Here is a 25,210-nt window from a genome sequence, read left to right as displayed (position 1 = left end):
TTTAAGAGTATTTGCACTTAACCTGATACCCATATGTTTCATATCAAATTATTCACAACAAGCTCAGCTTTCTGTATAGTGACGCTCAAAACTGTTCCAGAGCAATGTACAAAGAGATAATGTGGCCCTAAATGTACAAATAATTCAACATACACTCGATTGTTTTGGTGCTTGAAATTAGTTCACAAAAGTCTTGGGTTCACAAAAGTAACATAATATATGAATAAAATAGTAAATAAATGTCTAACATGACATTTTGTAATATCGCTTTTTGAGTAGGATTGGACTCGCCGGTGCGTCTTTTCTCCTCAGAGGGTTAATGATAATCAAATGGTCAACCCCCAGCTTCCTGCCATCTTAGGTATAGTCAAAAGAATATGGGTGTGGAGTTAACGTATTTAGTTGTCACATGCATAGAACAACCAATGTTTACCTGACAAGGACATCTTGTGGTCTTCCTCTGGCTTGTGTGACTACACGAGTATTGAGAAGGTTAGGATGTGGACAGTTGACTTTAAAGGCTGGCTATAATTGATATTTTTATAATAACAATGTTGGTAGACACCAAAAAACATGAGCTAGAAGAGAGTGAATTTTGGTGGACACGAAATATGACTCCTAATGAATCATCATGTTGCTCTGTGTGTGTATATATATATATATATATATATATATATATATATATATATATATATATATATATATACATATATTAGGGCTGTCAAAATAACGCGTTAATTTTGATTAATCTGAGAACAAATAACGCGTTAAAAAAAATAACGCAGATTAATCCATTCCATATTGACGTTTGACCCGGAGCCATTCTAGCCACCATTGGACTGTAAAATGAAGGAGGGAGACGAGAATGTTCTGCCTGGATTATTAATTTTTAACATTTACTTGTAAAAATCTTCTTCCTGCCAACCCTGGCTACCGAAATCTGGTGCCACTGATATGTCTGCGCTTCTCTCTGATGTTCTGAAACAGACGATACAGGTAACACAAACACCGCTGCACGTGACGCTAGTTAACACTATACTCGACAGCAGCTAACGTTAGCCTACCGCTAGCTAGTAGCTGGATTAAAAACGGTTACAATACTGACAGCTAACGCTAAACGGTGTAAAGTGTGACTGTGTTTTACTGTAGAGGATTCAACACTGGGATGTAACAATCTGCAGCTGCCGTCGGAGAAACAACACAGATGGTGCGTGGCGCCGTCAATTATGTATGCGATTAATTTCGATTAATTAATCACAGAGTAGGTAATTAATTAGATTACATTTTTTAATCGATTGACAGCCCTAATAAATATATATATTATTTCTGTTTTCATTTCCATAAGTAACTGTAACGTTTAAAGATCTAACACGGATATCTTATTTTCTGTCCTGTGTTGCTTTGCTAGCGTCTTTGATAAACCAAATCTAGCGTTACGAACAGCTACATCTCATTGCGGTCGGACTGACTGCTAGTTTGGGTGGTGTCATTTTCTTTGGTCTGTGGCCCAACAGGTAAATTAGGTCTCCAAGCTAACTTTAGTAAAAATGTTGACATATGAAAGCATCAACCATGCATTTTTAGATGAATGAGACAAGAGTATATCCAGTTGTTCCTCGTCCCCGTTTACTCTGCACCGTTAAATTGTTTGTACAGGATGCAGGATTTTTCTACGCGGAACTTATTATAAACAAACATTGTGATTGGATCTTTTCTGTGGTTGAATAAAACATGGTTTGTGGTAAAAGCAGAAAAACACACACTGAGGACATATGTCGAGAATTGATGTAGTTACAGCTGTTCCACGTTCCCTCTCTGTCTGTCTCCGTCATGGTGCTTCTCTTTGTCGTGCACTCCAGTGACGTCATAGTTGCCAGGCAACCTCGTGAGCAAAACAGAATCCCTCTTTGCACAGAGAGGGAGGCCCTGTACGCTTGATTGGCACGTGCTTCTCTCTCTGTTTCCCTGTCACACACTCACAGTGTAGACATATAGATCTCCCCTTTGTTGCCTTTGCGTTGGTAGAATCACGAAACGTGCAGCCCATTAGTACATCGGCTGTTGAGCATGTAGTCCGGGAGTGAGGAGAGCAGCTGATAAAGAGAGAGGATATGAAGTACGAACACTGCTTCGCTTTTAAAGCCTGGTTGATGGTGTACAGTTAAAGGAGAAAATGGAGGATGGTGATATTGTTTTAATTTTTTGGTATTGTCAACAAATCCAATGAAGAGACCAACTTGATCCTCTGCAGACAAAGCCTTATATAGCTTATGCCTCTGCACCATAGACCTACAATGTTAAAAGTTAAAACCACATAAATACGTCCAGGGGCATAAAGGTACTGTTGTGGATACAGAGGCCATTTCCTCTGTATTTCTTTGTGGATATTTGGGGGAGTTAACATAAATCTAAGCCAAAAACTAACACTTTGTGCTTAATTTATATATATAAATTGTGTGTGTCTGTGTGTGTGTGTGTGTGTGTGTGTGTGTGTGTAGCCTTTTGACCCTGCATATGAATAATAATAATTAAAAAAACGGCAAGGTTGTTTTGCTATGGAAGCCCTGAAAGGCAAAGGTGAAAAGAAAGCATATATAATTGAACAATTAACTGAATGAATACAATTCTGCATAAGGAGGGAGGTTGGGGTGGTGTATGAGTCAAACAAACACAGGATTTTCACCCAGGAGACCGGGGTTTGTGTCTTCAACAGGTTTGTGTAGAAGATACAAAACTTTTTTCACCCGTTTTCACGGATGGAAAAAAAAAAGTAACCTAGAAAAACTAGGCAAAACCGTTTTTTTCCACCTGGGCTTCCATACATATCACCTTTTTTTTTTTCTTAACTTACTGCAGAAAATCCAAAGACCCAAACAGTATGAGTACTTCCAAAAGTGCGTTCTCCATCACTAAATGCACTTAAATATACTTCATGTTGACTCCAACTGATTCATATGTGAAGCAGCGGCTAGAATCACAAATGCAATGTTTATGATGCTAATCTGAACTGTAAAGTATCCTGAATAAATATAAAGTTGTTTCTTTTAGTGGAGAACCATTTCTAAAAATAAGCTATTCCCTTGGTGAATGTGAGTTTTATTTTTTCTCTCTGGGAACTATGTTTACTCTGGTAAAGTCAGAAAGTATGGAGCCCTGGAAGGATCACAGATAGAAAAAGAAATAAAAAAATGATATTAAGGCCACGAAATGCTATGGCGTGAGGAAAGTCCTCTCAGCTCCAACTTCCAAAAAACACACAAGTGAGGATCCTTACTGGACCCAAAATCACATCATCCAGATGATATTTTACACCTTTACAACGGGCACCTGTTAGTTTCAAAGGTGACTTTAAGCCAAAAGTGCCATGGCTCTCTAAGAAAGGCAGTCTTAACTGCTGGTCAGTCTTAACAATTGTTTTTACGTTCCCTGTGCCGCAAATACTAGCGTTGTAAGCTAACCAGCGGTCCGCGCTAGCTTGTTTCAAGCTACAAACACATTCGATTAGCATGAAAACATGTCCCAGAGAGCGATCGAGTGGGTACACATCTGTTATTACCCCCTAGGTTTGTTTTGCGCCAAAATTGTCCTTTAATATTCCGGTTTTGGCCCTTATTCTGAAAAAGACGATATTCTGACTAAGCTGTTTACATGGCTAATGAAAGTGTAAATTCCACTAATATTCCCGTTTACATGTAGCCGTGCAAAATACGACTTGTTGGACCGCGCGAACACAGCGTCCCTCTTTCATTCCTTCAACCAGCTTCTTGACAAGGTCAGCGTAGCGATGTATGCGTATGTCCAAAAAAACCTCTTTCATAATGTTTAAAAGTAGCTGTGTTTCTCCTTCTTATCGGGCCTGCATCCTTGCAAACTGTTGGCTGGTTGGTTTGTGTACAGCAACCATAGCAACGCACAGAGCTGACCATAAGCCGTAAACAGGCAAGAGACCTAAACTGGCCGTAAACTGGCCATAAACTGCGGTAAAAACCCCGATTGAGACGCATATTCTGAATGCGCTGTATACATGTCCAAAGAATGCCTCTAAAACTCAAATAATACCAGAATATCCCACATGTCTTAATTGGAAAATGCTATATTCAGAAAAAGGCTTTATTTGGAATATCCAACCGGAATATGCTGTTGTGGGAATTACTGGAATTGTTGGGTCTTTGTAATTTGTAGTGTGGTCTAGACCTACTCTATCTGTAAAGTGTCTTGAGGTAACTCTTTTGATACTATAAATAAAATTGAATTGAATTGTTGACAATGACCTGTATCAAATTCGGAATATTGTCATATTCGGAATCCAAGTGGAATATTGGTGTGCATGTAAACGTACTCCATGTAGTGGAATTCAATCTCTGCATAAGTAGCAGTGGACAGCCACAGAGTGTCTGGGGAGCAACCTGTCCGAAAAGGAAAAGGAAGAAGCACAAGCTAATTTAATTCTACCCCTTCTCTGTTAACACATCACTGTATTTTCTACTTACTTTGATGTGTGTTGTTTCAATTTCCAAGTCTATATCAGCTGCAGAAACGAATTGCATTTGGACATAAAGAAAGAATTACCACATAAACATAATGCACTAGATTGAAAACTATAAATTCAGACCAGTGATCGCATGACAGTCCGAGCAGCCTTTCCCCTTAGTTAGCAGTTTTCCTGCTCCTCAGTGTTCACTCTCCACCTCCTCTTCTGCTGTAAATCTCCTTTTGTTCACATTTTCTGTCATCCTTCTCTCTGCCTCTTTCCCTCCTCCCTCTTCCTCTACAACCACCCTCCTCCTCTTCCTACTGATATAAAGCTTTTCATACATTTCATATTTGATGCAGTCCAGAGAATGTTGATCACCGTAATTTACGTTTTGCCTCTTTCCTCTGCTTGTTTCTCTCTCTCTCTCTCTCTCTCTCTCTCTCTCTCTCTTTCTCTCTCTCTCTCTGCAGGTCGGAGAAGGTGTTTTTTGTTGCTGACTTCCTGAGTAACCTTGTGCCATTTCTGAGTCAGGAGGAGTAGGCCTAGTTAGTTACATTGACAGACAATCACCATACGTCCTTTTTGTTTTTGTATTTTGGCATTCAAAGTTCAATATTTGGAGCGCCTTAGCAATATAAAACACTTGACTAATCCTGCTCAATTGAACATTATCATCTTTTCTGCCTCCTCCTCTACCCATGCGGCCTCAGTTATTTCAACTTTCCACCTCCTGTGTGCTTGTTGTAAATTGGCAGAGATGACATCCCAAAACCTCTTCGCCTCAGCCTCGTTACACAACTTGACCCAAGGATAACCATCAATCCCCCAAGCGCCACTCGTGGGCCGACACACTCCCAGACACAGAGCCCCGCCCCTGGCTTCAGGCAGTATGGGAGACGGGAGCTGGGTCTGTCTGAGCCCAGCTGAGTTCACCCAGCTGCAACAATACAGCGAGTGTGAGTACCCACGTGTATGAATCTGGGGGTTCCACGTGTGTTTTTGTTTTTTTGGGTGTGTGGGAGATTGTGGTGTGGATGATGAGTTTGTTTTGTTAGGGCTAGGTATAATGTCTCAGAAGTATGTAGCTACATATAGCCTACATACAGAATACATGGTTGGAGAACAGCCATGATGTTTAATGTTTAAGTCAAGTCCAACTAGTTTCTGTGGTTCAATGTTACGTGAGTTGACAAGTGTGTGTATGTGTGCATGTTTGTGCGTGTGTGTGTGTGTGTGTGTGTGTGTATGTGTGTGCGTGCGTGTGTGTACGCTCATTTGCAAAACCAAATAATGTGGTATTCATCCTATAGCTTGCCCAAGGCTTCATGCATCCCAATTAAAAAAAGAGTACATCAACTTTAAGTAGGTCAGAAGCCACAAATGTCACTTATAATATTTATGAAGCACTGAATACATAAATGAATAAAACATTCATTTAGATTTAAATGTAATTGTTAAAAAAATACTTTTTTTCTTTACCTCCAAGTCAATTCAATAAATTAAAAATGCAATTATTTAACTTCTTCATTTTCCCACTTGTCTTGGTCCGAATGTGTTAAATCTAGTGCTGTCAGTTAAACGCGTTATTAATGGCGTTAACGCAAACGGAACGCCGTCAATTTTTTTATCGCGAGATTAACGTTCTTTTTGGCATAGCAAACTTTGTAGTTTTTTTCACATGCTGTTACAACAATTAGGAACGTTAGAAAAACTACAACACCACACCGGATCTAGCTAGACCAGAAACAAAACAGACAACAGACATATTCAGACAATATATATATATCTATCATCTTTTTATTTTACATTATTAGCTTATCATTTCACATGTTCTATGTTGCTTGTACGATAACAAGCGTGTTACAAAAGCATTGTAAAAATCCAAAGGAGAGCAAACATTGGAGCAGGACTTCAGTCGGGATGTTTGCTGTCACATTCGCTAACAACCACATTTGTTAGTCAAAAGAGCACCTGTCCTCTCGCACCGGGGGATGTGTAGAGTATTACTCTCTCACGCAAGCTATGCGGTTGAGGAATAACACAATCATGCATAACCATTGTTTTATAGACCTGTATGAAGTAAAACCACAGCAGGTCAGACTGTCATTGACTGGAGAGAGAGATTTTAACCACTATGATAGAGTAAAAGATTACCAAAATGGTCGTCTTGACTTTTGTCTGCTTAAACCTATGCATGTGGGCACACACATGTGTGGATCTATACTGTATGGCTGTATCTGCAGGAGAAATGATGTTCAACATTGTGGTTCCAGAACTTAACCCTTGTGTTGTCTTCCTATCGACCATGCAACTTCTTGTTTTTCTGGGTCAGCGTTTTAAATTAAAACTTTTTTTTCGACACTTTTGTCACTTTTCCCGATGTTTTTGTCACTTTTTTTTCCAAGTCTTTTGTCCCTTTTTTCGATGTTTGTTAATTTTTTGTTTCCGCGCTATTTTTTTTGACGTTTTTGTTATTTTTCCCCCTCATGTTTTTGAAGCTTTTTCCAACATTTTTGTCACTCTTTTCAATGTTCTTTTATCAATTTTTTAAAATGCTATGAAATTGAATAAAACACCCAATTTCAATGAAAGTAGTGAACTGATCATTTATTTTACCTAGAGTAAAGAGCGTTGCATGGAACCATCCATGTTAGGACAACAGGAGGGTTTAAATCCCAATAATTTTCTCCATAAGGATTTTGGTTATTAGCCATTTTTTCTAAACCATCCAAGGTAGACTGACCATGAGCTAAGAGATTGTGTGACGAAGGTTTATGTCCCTGTAGAAGCCAGGAGTCCATATGAAATCAAACTTGTTTTTTTGTATTTATTTATTATAAATTTGTTTATTGATAGGACAGATTAAGACAGGAAAGGGATTAGAGAGACGGGGAACGGCATGCAGCAAAGGGCCGTGGATCGGCCTCGAACCCTGTCCTCTGCGGTAAGGACTGAGCCTTTGTACGTGGGGTGCACGCTCTACCAGGTGAGCTACCGGTGCCCTGAAATGAACCGTGTTCGAAGAAAAACACGTTTTAATTTGTGATTACTACACCACCCACAATCCTAATCGTAACAGTGGTGTCTCTGATTGGTGCAGCTCACTGATACCATGGAAAGTATTTACCACACCAGCGCACCCGCCAACAGCTATAGTGAGCTGCACCACTGAAGTCTATGATCGTTTCTGTACACAGTCTTGTACCTTTACCTTTTCCTCCATTTTCAAAATGTTTTTCATGAGCCGAATCAAATGTTTAATGGTCAAGATCCATCTTGTAGCTGGTTGGCTTGGTTCCAAGCTTAAAACTCTTTATATAAGCATTTAATGAAACATCAACAGAGATATTGAATGGTGAAATTTCCGGAACCAGAGACGTTCAGAAAGTGGGCGGTCACTGCTGAGCTCAATTGCTTGTAAAGAAAGGCTAGTGCTCTTTTTACCCCAACCACCACCAAGGGGCAACAATGAGCTAGCCTGGCTCCGCCCTCCTACGTACTTCCACTCAATTTTCATTTTCCTTCAGTACATCGTCTGGGTTTGCAGTATATTCTTGGGTTTTCTCCAGCCAAATCTTTACCGGTCCAATCATCGAACAGAGGGAGTGGCTGAGAACAATGACGTTGAGGTTGTGTGCTAGAAAGATGCGAATGTAAAGCCAGAGCAAGAACAGTCTTTGCTGAGTTTTGTTGGTGGCCATGATGTTGTGTTCCTCCTCCCATCGGGGTTCGGGAAAAGTTAGATTTTCCAGCTTGCTCCGTTAGTGGTGAAGGAGTTGGCTAAGGCGAACACTAGCGATGCTAAGCCGACGTCACGACCAGGGCCGGCGATTGCTATAGGCGAACTAGGCGATTGACTAGGGCGTCAAATGTGTTGGGGGTGCCATGTCGCCCTTAGGTCTACTTCTCATTAATAATAGAATTAGAATGACAAGCGAAATAAAACATGTTTATTAAACATGATCATGCTAGGGCGCCCCCTCAGCCACACGTTTACTTGTCAACCTGATTATTAGATTGAATTGATGATTATCGTCGATCATTTCCGAATTGGGGGAAAACTTCAAACTAATGACTTAGTTTTTCAGAGACCAGAGTCTCAAACGGGGCTCTGTGTCTGTCAGAAGGTCTGAGATCTAACATATCAGCAGAGCAATCACGTAATGCAGAGCAGACTGTGGTGCAGGTGGATTATTTTCTGAAATATTGTGACTTTATTCTTGTAATAGACTATTATCACTTTATTTTTCTCAAAATATCACGACTCCTCCAAATCTCAGAGAGCACAGATGAGATATATTTTGAATGTGCACAAAGATTTGAACATGAGCAGAAATCTTACTCAAACACATTACATTACAGTCCAGGGTTTATTAATTCATTAAAATGAATGAATGTATCATTGAGGTGAATAATTGTCATATGCACATTTAAGGAGGTTAATTCCCCAACAAAAGACGCAAAAGAGGAGGGAGGGGGAAATGATGCTAGGCTACATGTGTGCTGACTCAGATATAATTAGAAAAGTTGATCTACAGGAGAATAAATAGATGAAAGCAATACAGAATGCCTGAGAGCCTTACTGCAATATGTTCCATTATGTTTTTATATTTGGATTGTAATCTATGTTTCCCTTTACATAAAGATATTTTCAGCATATTGATTCAGGAAAAGGTAGAAATATGTGCATAAAAATTCAAAATGTAATGCTCAATATTTTCAGGGGTGGACCACCAGACCCTTACATCATAAGTCACCACACAAATCTGGAAACAAAACACTAGCCTTTGGGTTGCCAGACCAGTTATGATTAGACCAAATGTTGGTGGTCCTGGTCACGACCAAACGTTACCGATTGTTCTCTGGGCAGATCCAATAGTTTTAAACTTCAACACAGTACCCACCTTCAAGGAAGTTAACACTTGTCAATGGAGAGTGGCCAGACTCTCTGTACAAATGAAAAGTACCAGAGTCTGGTAGGACCAGGCTAACAATGAACCACACGCGAAAAATATTTTTCGCCTTTTTTTTTTTACATGGGATGCGAGCATTGTGGTATATAAATGTTTATATTTGTTTAGTTTATAAATCCAAATGAGGATAACATTTGCCTGGAAAATCCTTAGTAATTTGCCAAAAAAACATAAAAGTGACGTTGTGGGGAGACAGGAAGTCTAGTGTTTACCTGCAGTGGATGAATGTCGGGGGAGGAGAAGATCTTTGTTGTAGTTTCTGAGATCCCTCTGAGTTTCTGAGATCCCTCTTTTGTTCGTCCCTTGCCTTCAGGATTACATATATGCTACAAATAAAAACAAAGTGCTGCTTGGCACAAAGTCGAAAATATTCTAGTCCTAATCCTCAACTCATTTAAGTTGCTGTCGCTGTGGTCGAGTAGGGTTTTTGGTTTATGAGCTAGGTCGCAGTATAGAGACCATAATCGAAACATGATTAATGTGCACGCTGGGAATGCCCCTGCTCGCTGGGAGATATCATTTTTACCGATGGTAAGGAGTGGGAAGACAGAAAGGCTCGTGTATCACCAGCCAATCAATCAAGGACTTAATGAAGGACACTGGCTGTGGAGATAAAAGTAGGCGAGGGAGCAATACTATCGGGCAAGGGCTAGTATCATTAATAAGCCATATAATCAAATAGACCTGAAACCATTAGTTCATCAATCGATCATAACCACTTAGGTCATTGATTATGCATTTGAGAACTGGTTCTTTCTTCTCAAATGACAGAGTATGATGTTTTTCTTTGTGCTGTAAGATAGTAAACTTCATACTTTTTGGACTGTTGGTCAGACAAAACAAACGTAACAAAATGTCAACTGTGGGCTTTGGGACATATAGGCAATAAAATCAGCAGATTAATTAGGAATGAATGTGATCCTCAGCTGCAGTTCTAATACAATCAGTTGGAGCTGAAGTTATTTGTTAATTAATTGATTAGTCGTTGAGCAGAAATGAATCAACTTGAATTTAGATAATTGCTTAATCAGTTTAAGCGTCCATATTATGCTCATTTTCAGGTTCATAATTGTATTCAGAGGTTGTACCAGAATAGGTTTACATGGTTTAATTTTCAAAAAACACCATATTTTTGTTGTACTGCACATTGCTGCAGCTCCTCTTTTCACCCTGTGTAGTGAGCTCTCTGTTTTAGCTACAGAGTGAGACATCACACTTCTATCCCATCTTTGTTGGGAGTCACACGTGCAGTACCTAGGTAAGGACTACTAACTAGAAGCTAGCGCTGCCATCTCGTTCTCAATGGCAAAACACTGCTACAACACTATAGAACTACTTACATGCCCCTCGTCTGCAAACGCAAAATTGGAAGTGCGCCCTCGTTTAGAAGAAGTCTCCCGGCTTATCCTGCCTTGTACTGACCGAAGTTGGAGAAACAGCTAGCTGATGTGGTATTAGCTAAAGTGGTTAGCACACACCAAATGTTTCGGCCAATGACGTAGATAGCCCTGCCGAATTTGACCAGCTCACCCGGAGACTGAAGGCAGGATACATTCAGAAACCCGTATCTCAGCATGGATGTTTCAAAAGATTAAAAGATGTATTCATAGTAAAAATAATGTTTTAACCTTTTATTCCACTAAAAACACAAGTTCTTACTTTGGCTGAAGCTGTCTTGGTTGCTTTTTGTAAAGCAGCTTTGTAACAATTATTTTCAATATGGAATGATCGGTAGATCATTTTTTAGTTCAATTGGAGTAATCATTGAATTTATCCAGGTCACGTCATTAAAATATTTGTGCTTAATCAACAATCCAAAACCCAAATATGTTCAATCTACAATCATATAAAACAGAAAAGCAACAGAGGAACCAGAAAATGACATCAAATGTTAAAGGATTATCAAAGTAGTTGATTCATTATCAGTCCAATAATCGTTTTAGCTTTCCTGTAAATAATAATAATTATTTGGATGTAATCCTGGTGAATTGAATGCATCTGACGGTGACTCATGTGCTTGCGGATAACTAACCCCATTGTGCATATGGCTAATAATGCAGCAGAGTGGACTGTCAGCGGATGTTCTCTAATCACGTTTCTCATCTTACCTGAGATTGTACTCTCTCTCTCTCTCTCTCTCTCTCTCTGTCTCTCTCCTTCTGTCATTGTGGACATTTAATGCAGCAGGACAGAAATAGGAAAGCATTACAGGCTGCAAAGCTGCTGAGCACTAAAAATAATGAAGGGAAGTGTCCTCTGTTGTGGATAATGAGAGCTAACATGATTGGTAAAATCAGTTCTTGAGCGTGTGCATGCATAAGTGTGTGTGCTAATGATGGTGGAGCTAATGGAGATCTGTCCATGCACACGTGCACATTTATTTGTCACCTGTAATTGTTTGACAGATGATCGTAGGAGGAGGTCATCATGGTTAATGTTGGACCTGGGCTCTGTGTATGACGTGAGCGTGTGTGTGTGTGTGTGTGTGTGTGTGTGTGTGTGTGTGTGTGTGCGCATAAATATGGGATTAGCATCTAAAAGTGAGAAAGACACCATGTCTCCTTTTACTTTTCACTAACATGGTGACTCACAGGCTCCACTCCCCTGATGCAGCACTTCCTGGTACACATGAGTATTTATCGGGACATTTGTTAATGAGATGCAGCATGTTTACTTAGTTTCAGGGAAAGCATTTTATCCAAAGGAACATTTCATCTTAAGGGATATGATTATAAAGACAGGCAGCTTGAGGAAATGTAGGCTACCGGACAAAAGGCCTCCTTTGCTTTAAAAATACTCTGCTCTGTAGTCACAAGGCTTTCAAAAGTATATCAAAGCAAATGCATCGCAGTGAATGTACTAACACAATTCTGTTTTTCTGTTTTTCCCTCCTCAGACTCCACAAAGAAGCTGAAGGATGTGCTGGAAGAGTTTCACGGGGAAGGAATTCTTTCCAAATACAATCCAGAGCAGGTGTGTGTGTGTGTGTGTGTGTGTGTTTTTTCCTTCTATTCTTATCTTTTCTGTCAGTTGATTTTCTGTGCACACACAAACACATTGTGTGATGCTTGTTAAGATCCTCTAATTATAGTGTAATATCAATCACCAGAACGCTTAGTCATTCCCCCCTCCCCCCCACATTTTTAGATAAAGGCTATGGTGGCGCCTGACGTCAGCAGATCAGCTCCCAGCTGTGCTGTAGACTACAATGACTTTGACTCGTCTGGACTTTGGACAGCGCCACTAATTCCTTTGCTTTTTTTTTCTACAGTTTTCACCCTCATCTCTCTCCACGTTCTCTGTCTCTAACACATTGCACACCTTTCATTTCAAGATGTTTTTTGTTCACTTTCTGAGCGCTTGTAAACAAAATAATGGCAAGAGCTGGCAGAGTTGATCCTGTGTGAAACATTTCAGGGATGTATGTGGGCAGATTTACATAGTACAGTTTTTTACAATCACTTTGCTACTAATTTCAGAACCTTGACGTAATTTTTCAAAACTCTAGACACAAAACTCAAAACGATCATCACTTGTAACACAGGATGTCCAGTGTTCAAAACATTGCATTGTGCATTCATATCTTTAAATAAATCTTGCACTTGCACAATCATTGGTTCAAAAAACTAATTGATTGTGAAACACCATTGAAACGTTACTTTAGATCACCCACACACAAGCTACCCATAGTTTCACTGGGTCATCGTTCGTACAATCATTAAATATTGTAGTACAAAATAGGTGATACATGTTTCATTATGGTACTAGCTGTAAATACGTCCCTGTAAAAGTACTGCAGTAGTAGAGATAATACTACAGACACAGTGGAATCATTGGACAAAACCTGAAATGTATTGATGAAAAACAATACAGTACGATCACAACATAGGTTCATTTGAATCAAAGCAAAATAATTAGCTACAAAATAGAAAAGAAAAGACAGTACTGTAAAACATGAAATGCAGTGTTCCTCAACTTGCTTGTACTGTAAAAAGCAAAACAAAGAAGTGATTACTGTACTTCTACATAGTATTCATCAACTCTGTCTTATGGCTTTGGCCGCAGGTTCTCATCTACATTGCAATTAGCCAAACATCTTGGAAAAAACCTTTGGGTTTGGCGAACAATGTGGTACGAGTATATATGTATATGTATATTGGACAAGCAATTCCAAGGGCCTGCATGCATACAGTGCAGTACTGTCAATACTGTAAATAGTCTGAAAGGTGGTACATGGGACCATAGAAACAGTGTCTGATAAACAGTAGTACATTACAGTAAAGAATGATGATGAAATTACATCCATCGATAGTGTAGTCTAATTGGTTCATGCTCCACACTAATTGGTGACAATACATCTTGTTATCGTGAAACTTTCATGATCTAAACATGGAATATTGTTTGTCTCTTTCCGTACAACTATACATTAAGAGTAATGCAACAGTTACTTATCATTTTGAGTAGTTGTATCGATTGATAGTTAGATCATTGTAATGAAATGAATAGTCAGTCATCTGAAATGTAATGTGTGAATTGCTTTTTGAAATAGTAGTACTTTCATATTAAGTTGTGTCATACTGAACAGGTGATCTTTGTTAAATGAACAAATGATCTTTGGTTTATGTGTGTTGTATCCAAGCAATTGAAAAAAGTGTTAGTTTTTGCAAAATGTGTATTTTGATCATTGGTTGTGAGTTTTGTGTCTAGAGTTTTGAAAAATGACGTCAAGGTTCTGAAATTAGTGCCAACGTGATTGTAAAAGAAACTGTAAGTCATTTCAACTTCTTCCTTTTTTGCTTTTTTTTTATTTTTATTTTGTCTTTGTCATGATGGTCACATGATCAGATGGTCATTGTCATTAGAGGTCAGACAAAAACGTAGTGTCGAAGTGTTTCGAGAATGTACTAATTTAATATGTCCAAGGGAGTGATTGATGACCAAACATCTCACATCCGATTTCTTCCCCACTGACGCTGTGCCTATACATCCATATGATTTTTATGATAATGGCGGTTATCATACCTCATGGCTCATTTCTTCCTTCTCCTGGCATCTCTGACTTCTTAACATGTACGTATTATATTTTCCCTTTTCTTCACCCCTCTCTCACTTTTTTTATTATCATCTCCACTTAGCTGTAAACTTCTCCTCAGGGTTTGTGATGACATGACTAACAGCCCGGCTGGACTTTGGGCGCCATCGGAACCAGACTTAATGTTCATATAGTGTTGTCTTTCTGAGACCGCACTGGCTCCTGGCGCCACGATGACCACTGTGGCCCTCTGCAATCCATCAGTGTGTGTGTGTGTGTGTGTGAATCAAAGACAAAAGAAGACTATGACTTCTCTTTTGTGCTTTCATTTAGCTTATTTTTAGCCAAAGTGTGGCTGTGCCTCTTCTCAAGAAGTTTAAAAAACTGACTAAGGACAATAGTTAAAAAGACAGAACAATGACTGACACTTTAAGCTGTCAGCAGTGTTGCTTTTCTCCATTGAACAGATTAGCAAACAAACAGCACCACCACCACCATAATTCTCGGTGATTGATGAGCCACTGAGAGACGGTGGCTGTACATTACACCCACAGGGTTTCCCTCCAAAGCAGTTAAAGGCTGTCACGCATCTTTGTCATTTAGCGGTGCTTTGTTTTTTGTGGCGTAATTGATGACATTAGAAGACATTTTAAAAACCAATGTCTTTTTTTAAACAATCATGGCACTGCCACACATTTGAATGAAGCCTGTAACTCATTCAGTGGATTTCAGTAGCCTTCAGCAACCTTCACCTGTAAAATACAAACAGGAGCGCCAATGTCTCCACAGTCTAGATTTGAACCTGACCGAGTTAATATCAGTGTGGCTAAAGCCTGTATAATTCTGTTTTCTGAGACTGACATCCTGCATACATATCGATAAATAAGGTTTCTTATAATGGCAGAACAGGTAGGCACACCCAACATTTACACTCATTTGGCTAATACTACACCATCTTGGTAGTTTAGGAAGAAGTGATAACACGATTCAAACAAATGCTCTTGAGGGAGTTGTTGGGTCTCTGTAAATTATAGAGTGGGATCTAGACCTACTCTATCTGTAAAGTGTCCTGAGACAACTTCTGTATCAATTTGGAGTCAGCCCTATGTTCCCACAGCCCAATGGTCCCACGACCTATGTTCCCACAGCCCAATGGTCCCACGACCTATGTTCCCACAGCCCAATGGTCCCACAGACCTATGTTCCCACAGCCCAATGGTCCCACATTTCTAGGACATTTTCAAAATTAGGTCTTTCCCTTCAATTTAAGCCCTATCCTCCCACAAATCTTTTTAGGGTTAGGGGTTAGGGTTAGGTTTAGGGGGTTAAAATCTGATACAAATTTATGAAAAAGGAAAGGTGGGAACATAGGCTCTAATTTTTTTTTAAATCTTAGAAATGTGGGAACTGTTGGAACATAGGGCCTAATTTTGAAAAAAAATATTAGAAATGTGGGAACATGGGGCTGTGGGAATAGGCACGCTCCCATGGATTTGACTCTATAAATAATATTGAATTTAAACAAAACATAAAAAATAATAGTATTGAACAAAGGGAATCTTAAAAACAAGCACCGAAATATGTTATATGTTACAGTGTTTAGTATTCAACAGGGTTTGTAATTGCAATCTGTTCAGGGTGAAACAAGAGGGAAATTATTTCTTTATTTTTAATAAAGAAAATCTGATTTAAAAAATCTGTGTAAAAATCTAATTATCAAAATCCTCTTTGCAGCACAAGCACTGTCTTCTTATTGCATTTAATATTACAAACCCTCTCTTTATTTTTCTTATTTTCTATTTTATGAGGCATTTTTATGACCTGCCCTCATGTTCTCATTGCAGGAGCACCATGTTTACTATAAACGATGCTGTCTTCTCGCAGCAGGAAGCAACTTTGCGATCAGTGCGACATAAAATCAGTTTTTCTTTTTTTATAAAACCTTGGCATTTTTCTAAACCGATAAGTCTTAAACCACGTTGAGCACACCAAGGATCCCTGGTTTTAATCCCCCTTTGTTCATACCTCTCCTCTCAAGCAAGGTGGATGCAGCTTATCGCAAAAGACATTGTCATTTTTTTTTCAGTCCAACATTGTGCTGCAGGTTGACAGATCTACTCTGTTAATCTGGGATCTAGACAGGACAGTTACCTCATGTAGTGCTACCTTTTTTAATGCCAAAAGAAAAGCATCAATCATTCAGACAGCCCTGCCAAAATGAAAAAGATTAAATGAACCATGTAAATGTGTCATAGCTGCCCTTGGGAGATATTTACAGATTGGCAGCCTTGAATGTGAGCCCGCTCACGGGGAAAGTAATCGTGACTTACACTCTGGGGCAAACGTGTTCTCCAGAGGGACAGGAATTTCCACAAATGCATCTGGGTGTACTTCAAGGCAATCTATCAAAAAGTTGTGATGTCATATATAGTGTATCTGTAGTATGTGAAAACACTGTGTGTGTTTTCTCTGGCATGTGAGCATATTTGTCTGAACCTGCCGTGCTATAAGATGCAAAGCTAATGAAAGCCTCGTGGTTTGTTTGGCCAAATAAGGAGAAGAGAGCAATATGAATGATGCCTCGCTGGCGTTGGGAGATCTCGGGGTTATAGGTCAATGCTGTTGAGCTGAGGAGGATCCTCATCACGGTATGTTTCTCTGTGAAGGACGTCAGTTACAGCAGCTTCCAACCTGCTGAACAGAGGCATGTTGGAAGCATATTCCCTCTATGTGCAAAAAGGATTTAGCTCTACTTTGTCCTATTTTGGTGTGAACCTAATGTTCCCTGGGAGGAAAAGGGTTTAGTTTGCTCATACTGCAGTTTTATTATGTTTGCTTAGCTTTATTGCCTTTACTGCACCAGATCTATTTAAAAGCAGAGGAGATGTTGACCATGTATAATGCACCTAGAGATGATTTGTCTGACGCCGATGGCACCATTGTGATCGAGAGCTGAACTAGTCGATTAATCAATTAGTTGATATCTTTTAATAATGGATTAGTTGTTTCAGTCAAGCAGAAATTGTGAAGAAATGTCAAACATTCTCGGTTCTTCCAGCTTCTCAAGTGAGAGGATTTTCTTTGTCATATCTCATTGTATCGTTGAAATGTCTTTGGGTTTGGGTCTTTTGGTTGAACAAAGCAAGACATTAAACGAGGTCAACTTGAGTTTATTTTTTTAAGGGCATTTTCTCACTATTTCTTGACAATATGTGACAGTCTACAGATTAATTGAAAACATCAGCAGATTAATCCATAATGAAAATAATGGTTAGTTGCAGACTTACGTGTGATCGCTTTCTTTGGGAAAATGTACTAAATGGGTAGATGAACCAGACTGACATGAGACACGTCATAAGTTGCATTCTGTAGGGAGGGTATAGGTCATAAAAGTTTATAAAACGTTGTCATGGTGGTTAGTCTAAATTGTTATATAAAAAATTGGTGCTGAAGTCTAAAATCTCTTTACGTATTAACTTCTTTCATAACAAAACATTACTACTTTTAGTAGTGTTTACTAGTGTTGACTCCCTCCGACAGGATGTACAAGATAAAATAATCAAGTTTGAACAAATAAGAAACTGAAATGTAATTGAATTTAATTTGATTGATTAGATTTGAATTCTGCTGTCTAAATGTACCGGCGAACAAGAAGCGATTCATTTAACTGTACCTTTCTGTGTATGATTCTCCACCCACCATGATTGGTGAGCAGCAGGCAGCATTCACTTGGTCTTATTGTTTAGCAAAAGTGCAACAGACGGCTCGCTGATTGAAATCTTCAGCTATTGAGCTTTAACAATGGCGCTGTTTACTTTAGGTGTGTCAATAAGACACGCCAGTGCCAGGTGTGTGTGTGTGTGTGTGTGTGTGTGTGTGTGTGTGTGTGTGTGTGTGTGTGTGTGACCAAGCAGCCAAATCTAAGGTGACCAGATTTCTGAGACAAAATCCGGGGACATTTTCAGCTCAGAAGCGTAAATACCTCCAAAACAGGTAATTTTTTTTTTTATCTTTGTAAACTTAAAACGGGGACACTGCGCCAGGGGGGGTCACTAGACCTAGAGCTGCACTGGGGCACAAGCCCCCCTGGGGGGGGCGGTCCATGGGCATGCTCCCCTGTAAGAAAATGTTGTGTATTTTAATGTTTAAATGCATCAATCTGGTGCGCTTTGAAAAGAAATTCAGAGGTTAGACTTGATTATTCATATATCTATGGATGGGAATATTTCACTTCAGAATTTTAACCATGCACACACAGGTGGAATAGTTTTTTCTTCTTATTTTTGAATTAATGTCACTAGGAAGCATACCAGTAGAAGTATATATTTATATTTGTAAGTGGGATATATATAAGTAAGTGGGATTGTCTGGAATCTGGCAATATAATAACCATTATGGTGGAATACACTAGCTAAGCAATTTACAAAAAAATATCTGTGCTGACATAAATAGTTTACATGAGAATACATTATAAAGTTGGAGACCATGTAGAAATTTTGTTGCAATTTCAAAACCGGATTACTCAGGGACCGCTTGTTGTACTGATGCATGTGTTGAGTGAAGAGTTTGGGAGATATTTCACAGAGAGTAATGGGTGTGCAGAGATTTATGCAGAATGCAAATATGATAACATTTCATGTAAGTTCAATGTTAATTTTCTTGCAATATGTCACAGCAATGGGGTTAACACTTTTGCATGCGCCATATCCGTGTCACATTCTCATTAGGGACTGAGCCCCCCTAAAGGTCTGATCCTAGAATCGCCCCTGCTGCTACTTCATACTTGTACTCCTACTACACCTCAGAGGGAAATGTTGTAATGTTTACTGCACTACATTTATCTGACAGCTTTTGCTTTATTGCTTCACGCTGGGCTTGTTTCTGCAACAGCTCATTGAGTATCAGATACAATTAAAACTATTGAGGAAGTATTTTCCTTTGACATTGGTGCAGTATTAAACAAGATCACTGCAGTCGGCAACGGTGAAACAAGCTACAGTGTAAGTTAATAGGACGTCAATTGTACAGCTTGTTTTTACGTTCATAAAAGTGCTCGTTTTGACACTGACAGGCTCAGATTAATATTCTAAGTGTCTGACAACATTATGGAAAGGATTTCTAAGGAGGTCGACCTTTCTGTTAAAGAGTAAGATCCTTTTTTGAAAACATAAAAAGTCCGCGAAATTGAGTTTGCAGAACCCACTAGACTCCATGTAAATAAACAGTAATTTTAGCATCGTAAAATGGGCATTCTAAAACATCTCTGAGCTCTGAGCAGTGCTTGCTCTGGCTGTCTTGAGTCTGTGCGTGTAGGGTGCACGACTATTTCATTCCAATTTCGGGTCTGTCAGTCACAGTGAAAACCGGGGACATTTCCGGGGACAGGTCACCGAAACCGGGGACAGGTCACCAAAACTGGGGACTGTCTCCGGGAACCGGGGACGTCTGGTCACCCTAGCCAAATCCAGATTGAAAGCCTGTTTTGCTGCATTGTGCTTACCGTATTTGAATAATCACCATTTTAACTTGGAATATGTGGTCAAGATCGCCATGAAGATTTTTTTTAAAGGGTTGAATTGTGCAACGTGACAGCTTCAGGCTTTTCAGGCTATGATTGAGTGCGTGCAGCAGAGAGTAAGAACCAAACAGTCCCTGCCTAAGTGAGGAGCAGTCAGTCTGGTCTGCAACCTAGCCACCACCATCGACACAAAGTAGCTAACCCCTTCTCTTCTTCTACCCATTCCTCCCTCACTTTTACCTCCCTCCCTCCCTCCCTCTGCTCTTCGTTGTCCCAACTGTTAAACAGAAGCAAGACGTTCTCAACCAAGTAAGCCTCGGCCCCGTGGGCTCTGCATGCTGTGTGGTATCTGTGTCGGCAGACTGCATGCACATTCTGTCCACTAACATGACATAACCCCGCCTTATCTGCTACAGATGGTCTGTCACTCTGCCAGAGAGGAAAAGGCCAGAGTTCATAGAGTCTTTGAGTTGAGTTGAGTGCTACCCGCCACATCCACATGGCTGTGGAGGGGATTTGCAGGAGGTGAATGGAAGGAGCTCAGGAATGTTAATATGACATGCTTTGCTGTCTGTGTTGCGTTCTTTACATTGTTTTCCTTTAAGCCATTAGGCCTCCAAAAGGTTTTCCAGTCTGCCCTTTCTAACCTTAATGAGTTATTCTGTGGTGGTCAGTTGACTGACCATTAACGTCTTACTATAAAATCTATTCAGAATGTTTACAGAAAACTGGCATGTCACCATCAAGGCTGCAGATCAACTTGAATTAAAAAGTCCATCACATTTCTCCTGTTTCTCGTTTTACCAAATTAATCTGTCCATCCGTGGTTGGTGTAAGCTTCATTTATAAGAGTACCTCTTCAGTAATTCTGTTAACCTATTTGTTCTTTCCTTCCCCATGCAGCCCATTGATTATGATGGCTTTCAGCTCTTCATGGCCACTTACCTGGAAAATGACATCCCAGAGGAGCTGTGTCAGCACCTCTTCACCTCTTTCAAGAGCAAGACAGGAGGCTGCTCTCCAGCTCAGTCTCGTGCAGGAACAAGCTTACTGGGTAGGCTGTTTTGTGTTCATATGGTTGCATCTTTTAACACCACTGATCACATCATTCACAGAATTATAGTGCATTTCAGGTTTTTCTCCTGTCAGAGAATGATCCAGTGTACACCTGCTCGATGAAAGTGAATAATCCAAAATCTTCTCACAAATCTTTTGAGACAGTAACTTCCCTCCAGAACCCGGGAATATGTCTGGATATTGAACACGATCTGACACAAGGTAGCTAAAAACCACCCCACCAGAATATATGATTAATAGGCACATTAATAAAAGTAGAGGAAACTGGGCACTTTGCCAAAAGACTTTCAATTTCCTAAAACAATGACGTGCTGTTTTTCATAGCAAATCTTAAACAGCATGCCTTACCCAGGATATCTGAAACCGACTTGGACCCTAACAGACCAAGCAGTAGACGCCCTTAAGCATCTGTAGCTTATCATTACCTGTAGTTTTTTGTTGTTTCTAGCATTGTTGGCACTAGTTGGCTCTAATGGACGGCTATTTGGCCGTTTAATCAGCAATAAGGGCAGTCAGCTAGTGAGCTGTCTGACAGGAGAATTAGTGATTTAACAGCACCAGTTTTTTTACGTACTTTTCACCTGTGACCTGTTCTTTCCACCTCCACAAGCAACAGAAAATGCCAGATCAAAGCAAAGCAAAACTTATACCATTTAACAGTCACATTAAAAAGGGTTTTAGTTTTTCTGCAATCTTTATTTGGGTTAAGATTGAACAAAGATTACTGACTACTTACTTTACTTTCATGCAAGACCCATCTTTTTAACTTAGCTTTTCCATGCTTAGTCACAGGTTAGTTTAATTGTGTGTATGAGATGGTGTGTGGATGTTGGCGTGGGTGTGTGTCTGTGGGTGTCTGGGGATGCATTTATGTGATGGGGGGTGGGGGGTCAATTGCTTTTAACTGTAAAGCACTTTGTGCTACATTTTACATGTATGAAAAGTGCTCTATGAATAAAGTTTGATTGATTGATTGAGATCATAATGTGTGAGTCATGGTTGCCACAGTAAAAGTTGGTAGCCACAGATGTGGTCTTGCAACCTGTTCAAGATTTTGACAAAAAACACAACACGACACAAAACATTTGAGCAGTTGGCCTTTTTCATCTGTACTGTAAGTCTTTGACACGTAGGCGCACAGCCAGGCTTAACCCTCCTGTTGTCCTTGTTTTCAAAGTTTCTTTATCTGAAATTTAGGTTTCTTTCTACTGAATTGCCCAAAAATAACATGCATGGTTCCCCACAACACTTTTCGCAAGTAAAATTAAGGCTCAGATCACCATTTTCATAGAATGTTGGCTGTTTTTCTCAATTTTTTTTTAGCCTTGTAAATAGTTTCAAAACAGTATTTGGACTAAACTTTGACAGTCTGAGATTATCCAACAACGTTCCTCTGATCTTAACTGTTAGTCAAAATAATGTCATCATAATATATTTTTTTTATTCTTTAATTAAAAAACTTGATATAATTCCGTATAAATAAGGTTTATTGACCATGAATTCCAAGAATACGTATACAACTAGTGGTGGTAGTGGGTAAAAAAGCGAAAAACGTACCAAAAGAAAGCATTCAAAAAGTGTTAATTTTCAATTTGAAGTGCATGTTCGACAGAAAGACAACACAAGGGTTAATTGACCAAACACTGATTACACGAGGATGTCACACTGACCAGAGCAGAAGACAGAAAGCTTCAGATCGTTTGCACCTTGCTCCAGGTGTAAACTGTGTCTGCCTCCATCCGTCTGTGTGAGTGCTGCGTGGGCCCTGGCACCGGCGTCTGCCTGTCTGCTCCTCACTGCAGAGCAGCTGAGGAGACAGATGGACTGTTGAATTAGAAATCTATTTCTGCTTGTAAAAGTAAGAGACAACAAGCGAAAGAGAGGCTAAATGCTTCTGCGTCGAATCGACGGCGTACCCCCTGCAGACCCCTCTGCGTCTACCCCGGACCGTACGCCGTAGCCTGACGTGCACCTCTCGAAAAATGTAACTACACGTCACAGCGACGCACGTCGCTCGGCCGTGGCTTGGTAGCGTTGCATTTCCCCCGACTCATTTCCTGGTTCTCCTTCTCCATAAACAACATGAAATCAAGGAGAGGTTAACTTTTCCTGCCACAGCTCAGAAAGAACAGGGGAGACACTTTGTTTCTCTCACTATGTCTCTAGAGGCGCTACTCACTCCGAAATGAATCGCCGTCACTCTCTCACTTCTCCCTCGCTCTACCACCCACTCCCCACACACACACACACACACACACACACACACACACACACACACACACACACACACACACACACGCCGGTGTGCCAGTTTAGCTGGTGATCATGTTAACTGGTGATATTTGCATAAAATCTGTGAATATTCAACAAGGCCCTGCCTACTTTTTAAGAGCGTTCTGCTCTGCCTCCGCCCCTCGAGTGCCAGAGGTTCACATTTTCACAAAGTGTTTGCAAGTGACACAAAATAATGGATATCGCTGAAAACATCACCAGTTCATGTGTATTACACGTCCGTTTAAGCATTATCCACACAAATGCGACACATACTGTATGAACGGAAAACAATAAAACGAAACAACGCACTAGAGATCTAGCTGGGATTCGAACCTTGGACGTCATGGACAAAAGAGTTAACAGGCTAGCTTCTACATCATCTACACCACTACACTACTAACCTGACAAAACTGACATGATTTGTTGATTTCTATCTATATATTGGACTTTTATTGGACGTTAACACAAGTTAACATATGAGAGAAATATACACCCATGTTAACTGGCGATATCACAATTTAACATGGGCAAATGCAAGGCTCGAAACAGTGAAGTAGGTTTCACTGATTTTATGCAAATCACCAGTTAACATGATCACCAGCTAAACGCACACACCAGCACACAAGTATAAACATCAGGCCACTTACGTAGGCTATGGCGAAAGCTCTGCGTGGAGCTTCTGCACAACCTTAAAACAGGCTTTAAGCCAGTGTCTCGGTTAGTTTAGTTGGTGACATTTCAGCTTTCATTCTCTGTGCCAGCCTTCTCGCATGTCTTCACTGTGAATGATCTAATAAATGCAGAAATTCGTTCCTTCAAGGAGTCCTCAAAAATTAAAGATGCCCTACAGAGTTTTCTTGAATACAAAACAAAAGTTTGCATTCAGTGTTATTCACCAGAACCCATTGTTTGCATCCTTGAGGTGTAACAAACAAAGATGCAATCACTGGGGGCAGTTTTAGAACTACAACTAATAATTATTTTCATTAGTAACTACTGTGACAATTACGTTCTCCATTAACTGATTCATTGTTTTGTCAGAAAATAGTGAAAATATCCACTATAATTGTCCAGAGCCCAAATGTCGCATCTTCAAGTTCTTTGTTTTAACCAACCATCAGTTCAAAAGATATTCAGTTTGCTATCATACATGACAAAATAAAAGTAGCAGATCCTCAGAAGCTGAAATTGGAGGACGTTTGCAAGGCACGACGACAAGCTTTGCACGCGGCAAGTAAAATGCCACGTCTGGCTAGTTAATCTAGCAACTCACTTGTTAATACTGTATACACATTGTGCAGAAAACCTAAATAACTAATTATCAAATTATATAAAATAACTATATATCTAGACATTCCCACGCCAGACAGGGATTATTATCTGCTCTTAGTTCATGTCCTTTTTGATCCTCCAGGCTCAAACAAAGTACACAGGCAGGAATATGAACAGAGCTGCTCACGTTGCAGCTGCCTGTCTGTGCATCAGCAATGATACATTTATATCACGAGTCTGACACAGGAAGCCCAAATACAGGTGACATGCTGTGTATGTTATTATTACATTTGAAAATCAATGAATGAATACCTGTGTGGATTCTGCTGCTGCTTCAGTGTGTGTGTGTGTGTGTCACAGGGAGACAGCAGATACAGTCTGCACTGCCACCTGGTGGCAGTCTCGAATAACATGACGTGAACCAGTCTGGATGGAGCTGGTTTGTGTACTGATTGACTCCTTTGGTATCTTCAGATGACTGTTTTTTATGACTCAGATTGTTTTGATTCGTCACCAGGAGGCCTTTATGTCAGATGAAGGAGATAAAATGAACAATATTGCCACCAATTATGCTGCCTGGACGACTATAG

General features: G+C 39.9%; 1 protein-coding gene across 4 annotated transcripts in view; it reads left to right on the top strand.

Moving 5' to 3' along the window:
* Window positions 1–25,210, top strand: part of dgkg (diacylglycerol kinase, gamma) — a 136,824-nt gene that overhangs the window by 7,722 nt on the left and 103,892 nt on the right. For 3 of the 4 annotated variants that reach the window (XM_078262569.1, XM_078262568.1, XM_078262571.1), the window contains exons 2-4: window positions 4,945–5,430; window positions 12,344–12,420; window positions 20,901–21,051. In XM_078262569.1, the coding sequence (XP_078118695.1) occupies window positions 5,364–5,430; window positions 12,344–12,420; window positions 20,901–21,051 (295 nt within the window). In that variant the 5' untranslated portion in view covers window positions 4,945–5,363. The remainder of the gene's footprint in view (window positions 1–4,944; window positions 5,431–12,343; window positions 12,421–20,900; window positions 21,052–25,210) is intronic. The other variant, XM_078262570.1, reaches the window with a different exon arrangement.

This window comes from Sander vitreus, chromosome 11 (assembly GCF_031162955.1).
Source record: "Sander vitreus isolate 19-12246 chromosome 11, sanVit1, whole genome shotgun sequence".
In the NCBI taxonomy this organism is placed as follows: Eukaryota; Metazoa; Chordata; class Actinopteri; order Perciformes; family Percidae; genus Sander; species Sander vitreus.
This window is presented reverse-complemented; position numbering and strand designations above follow the sequence as displayed.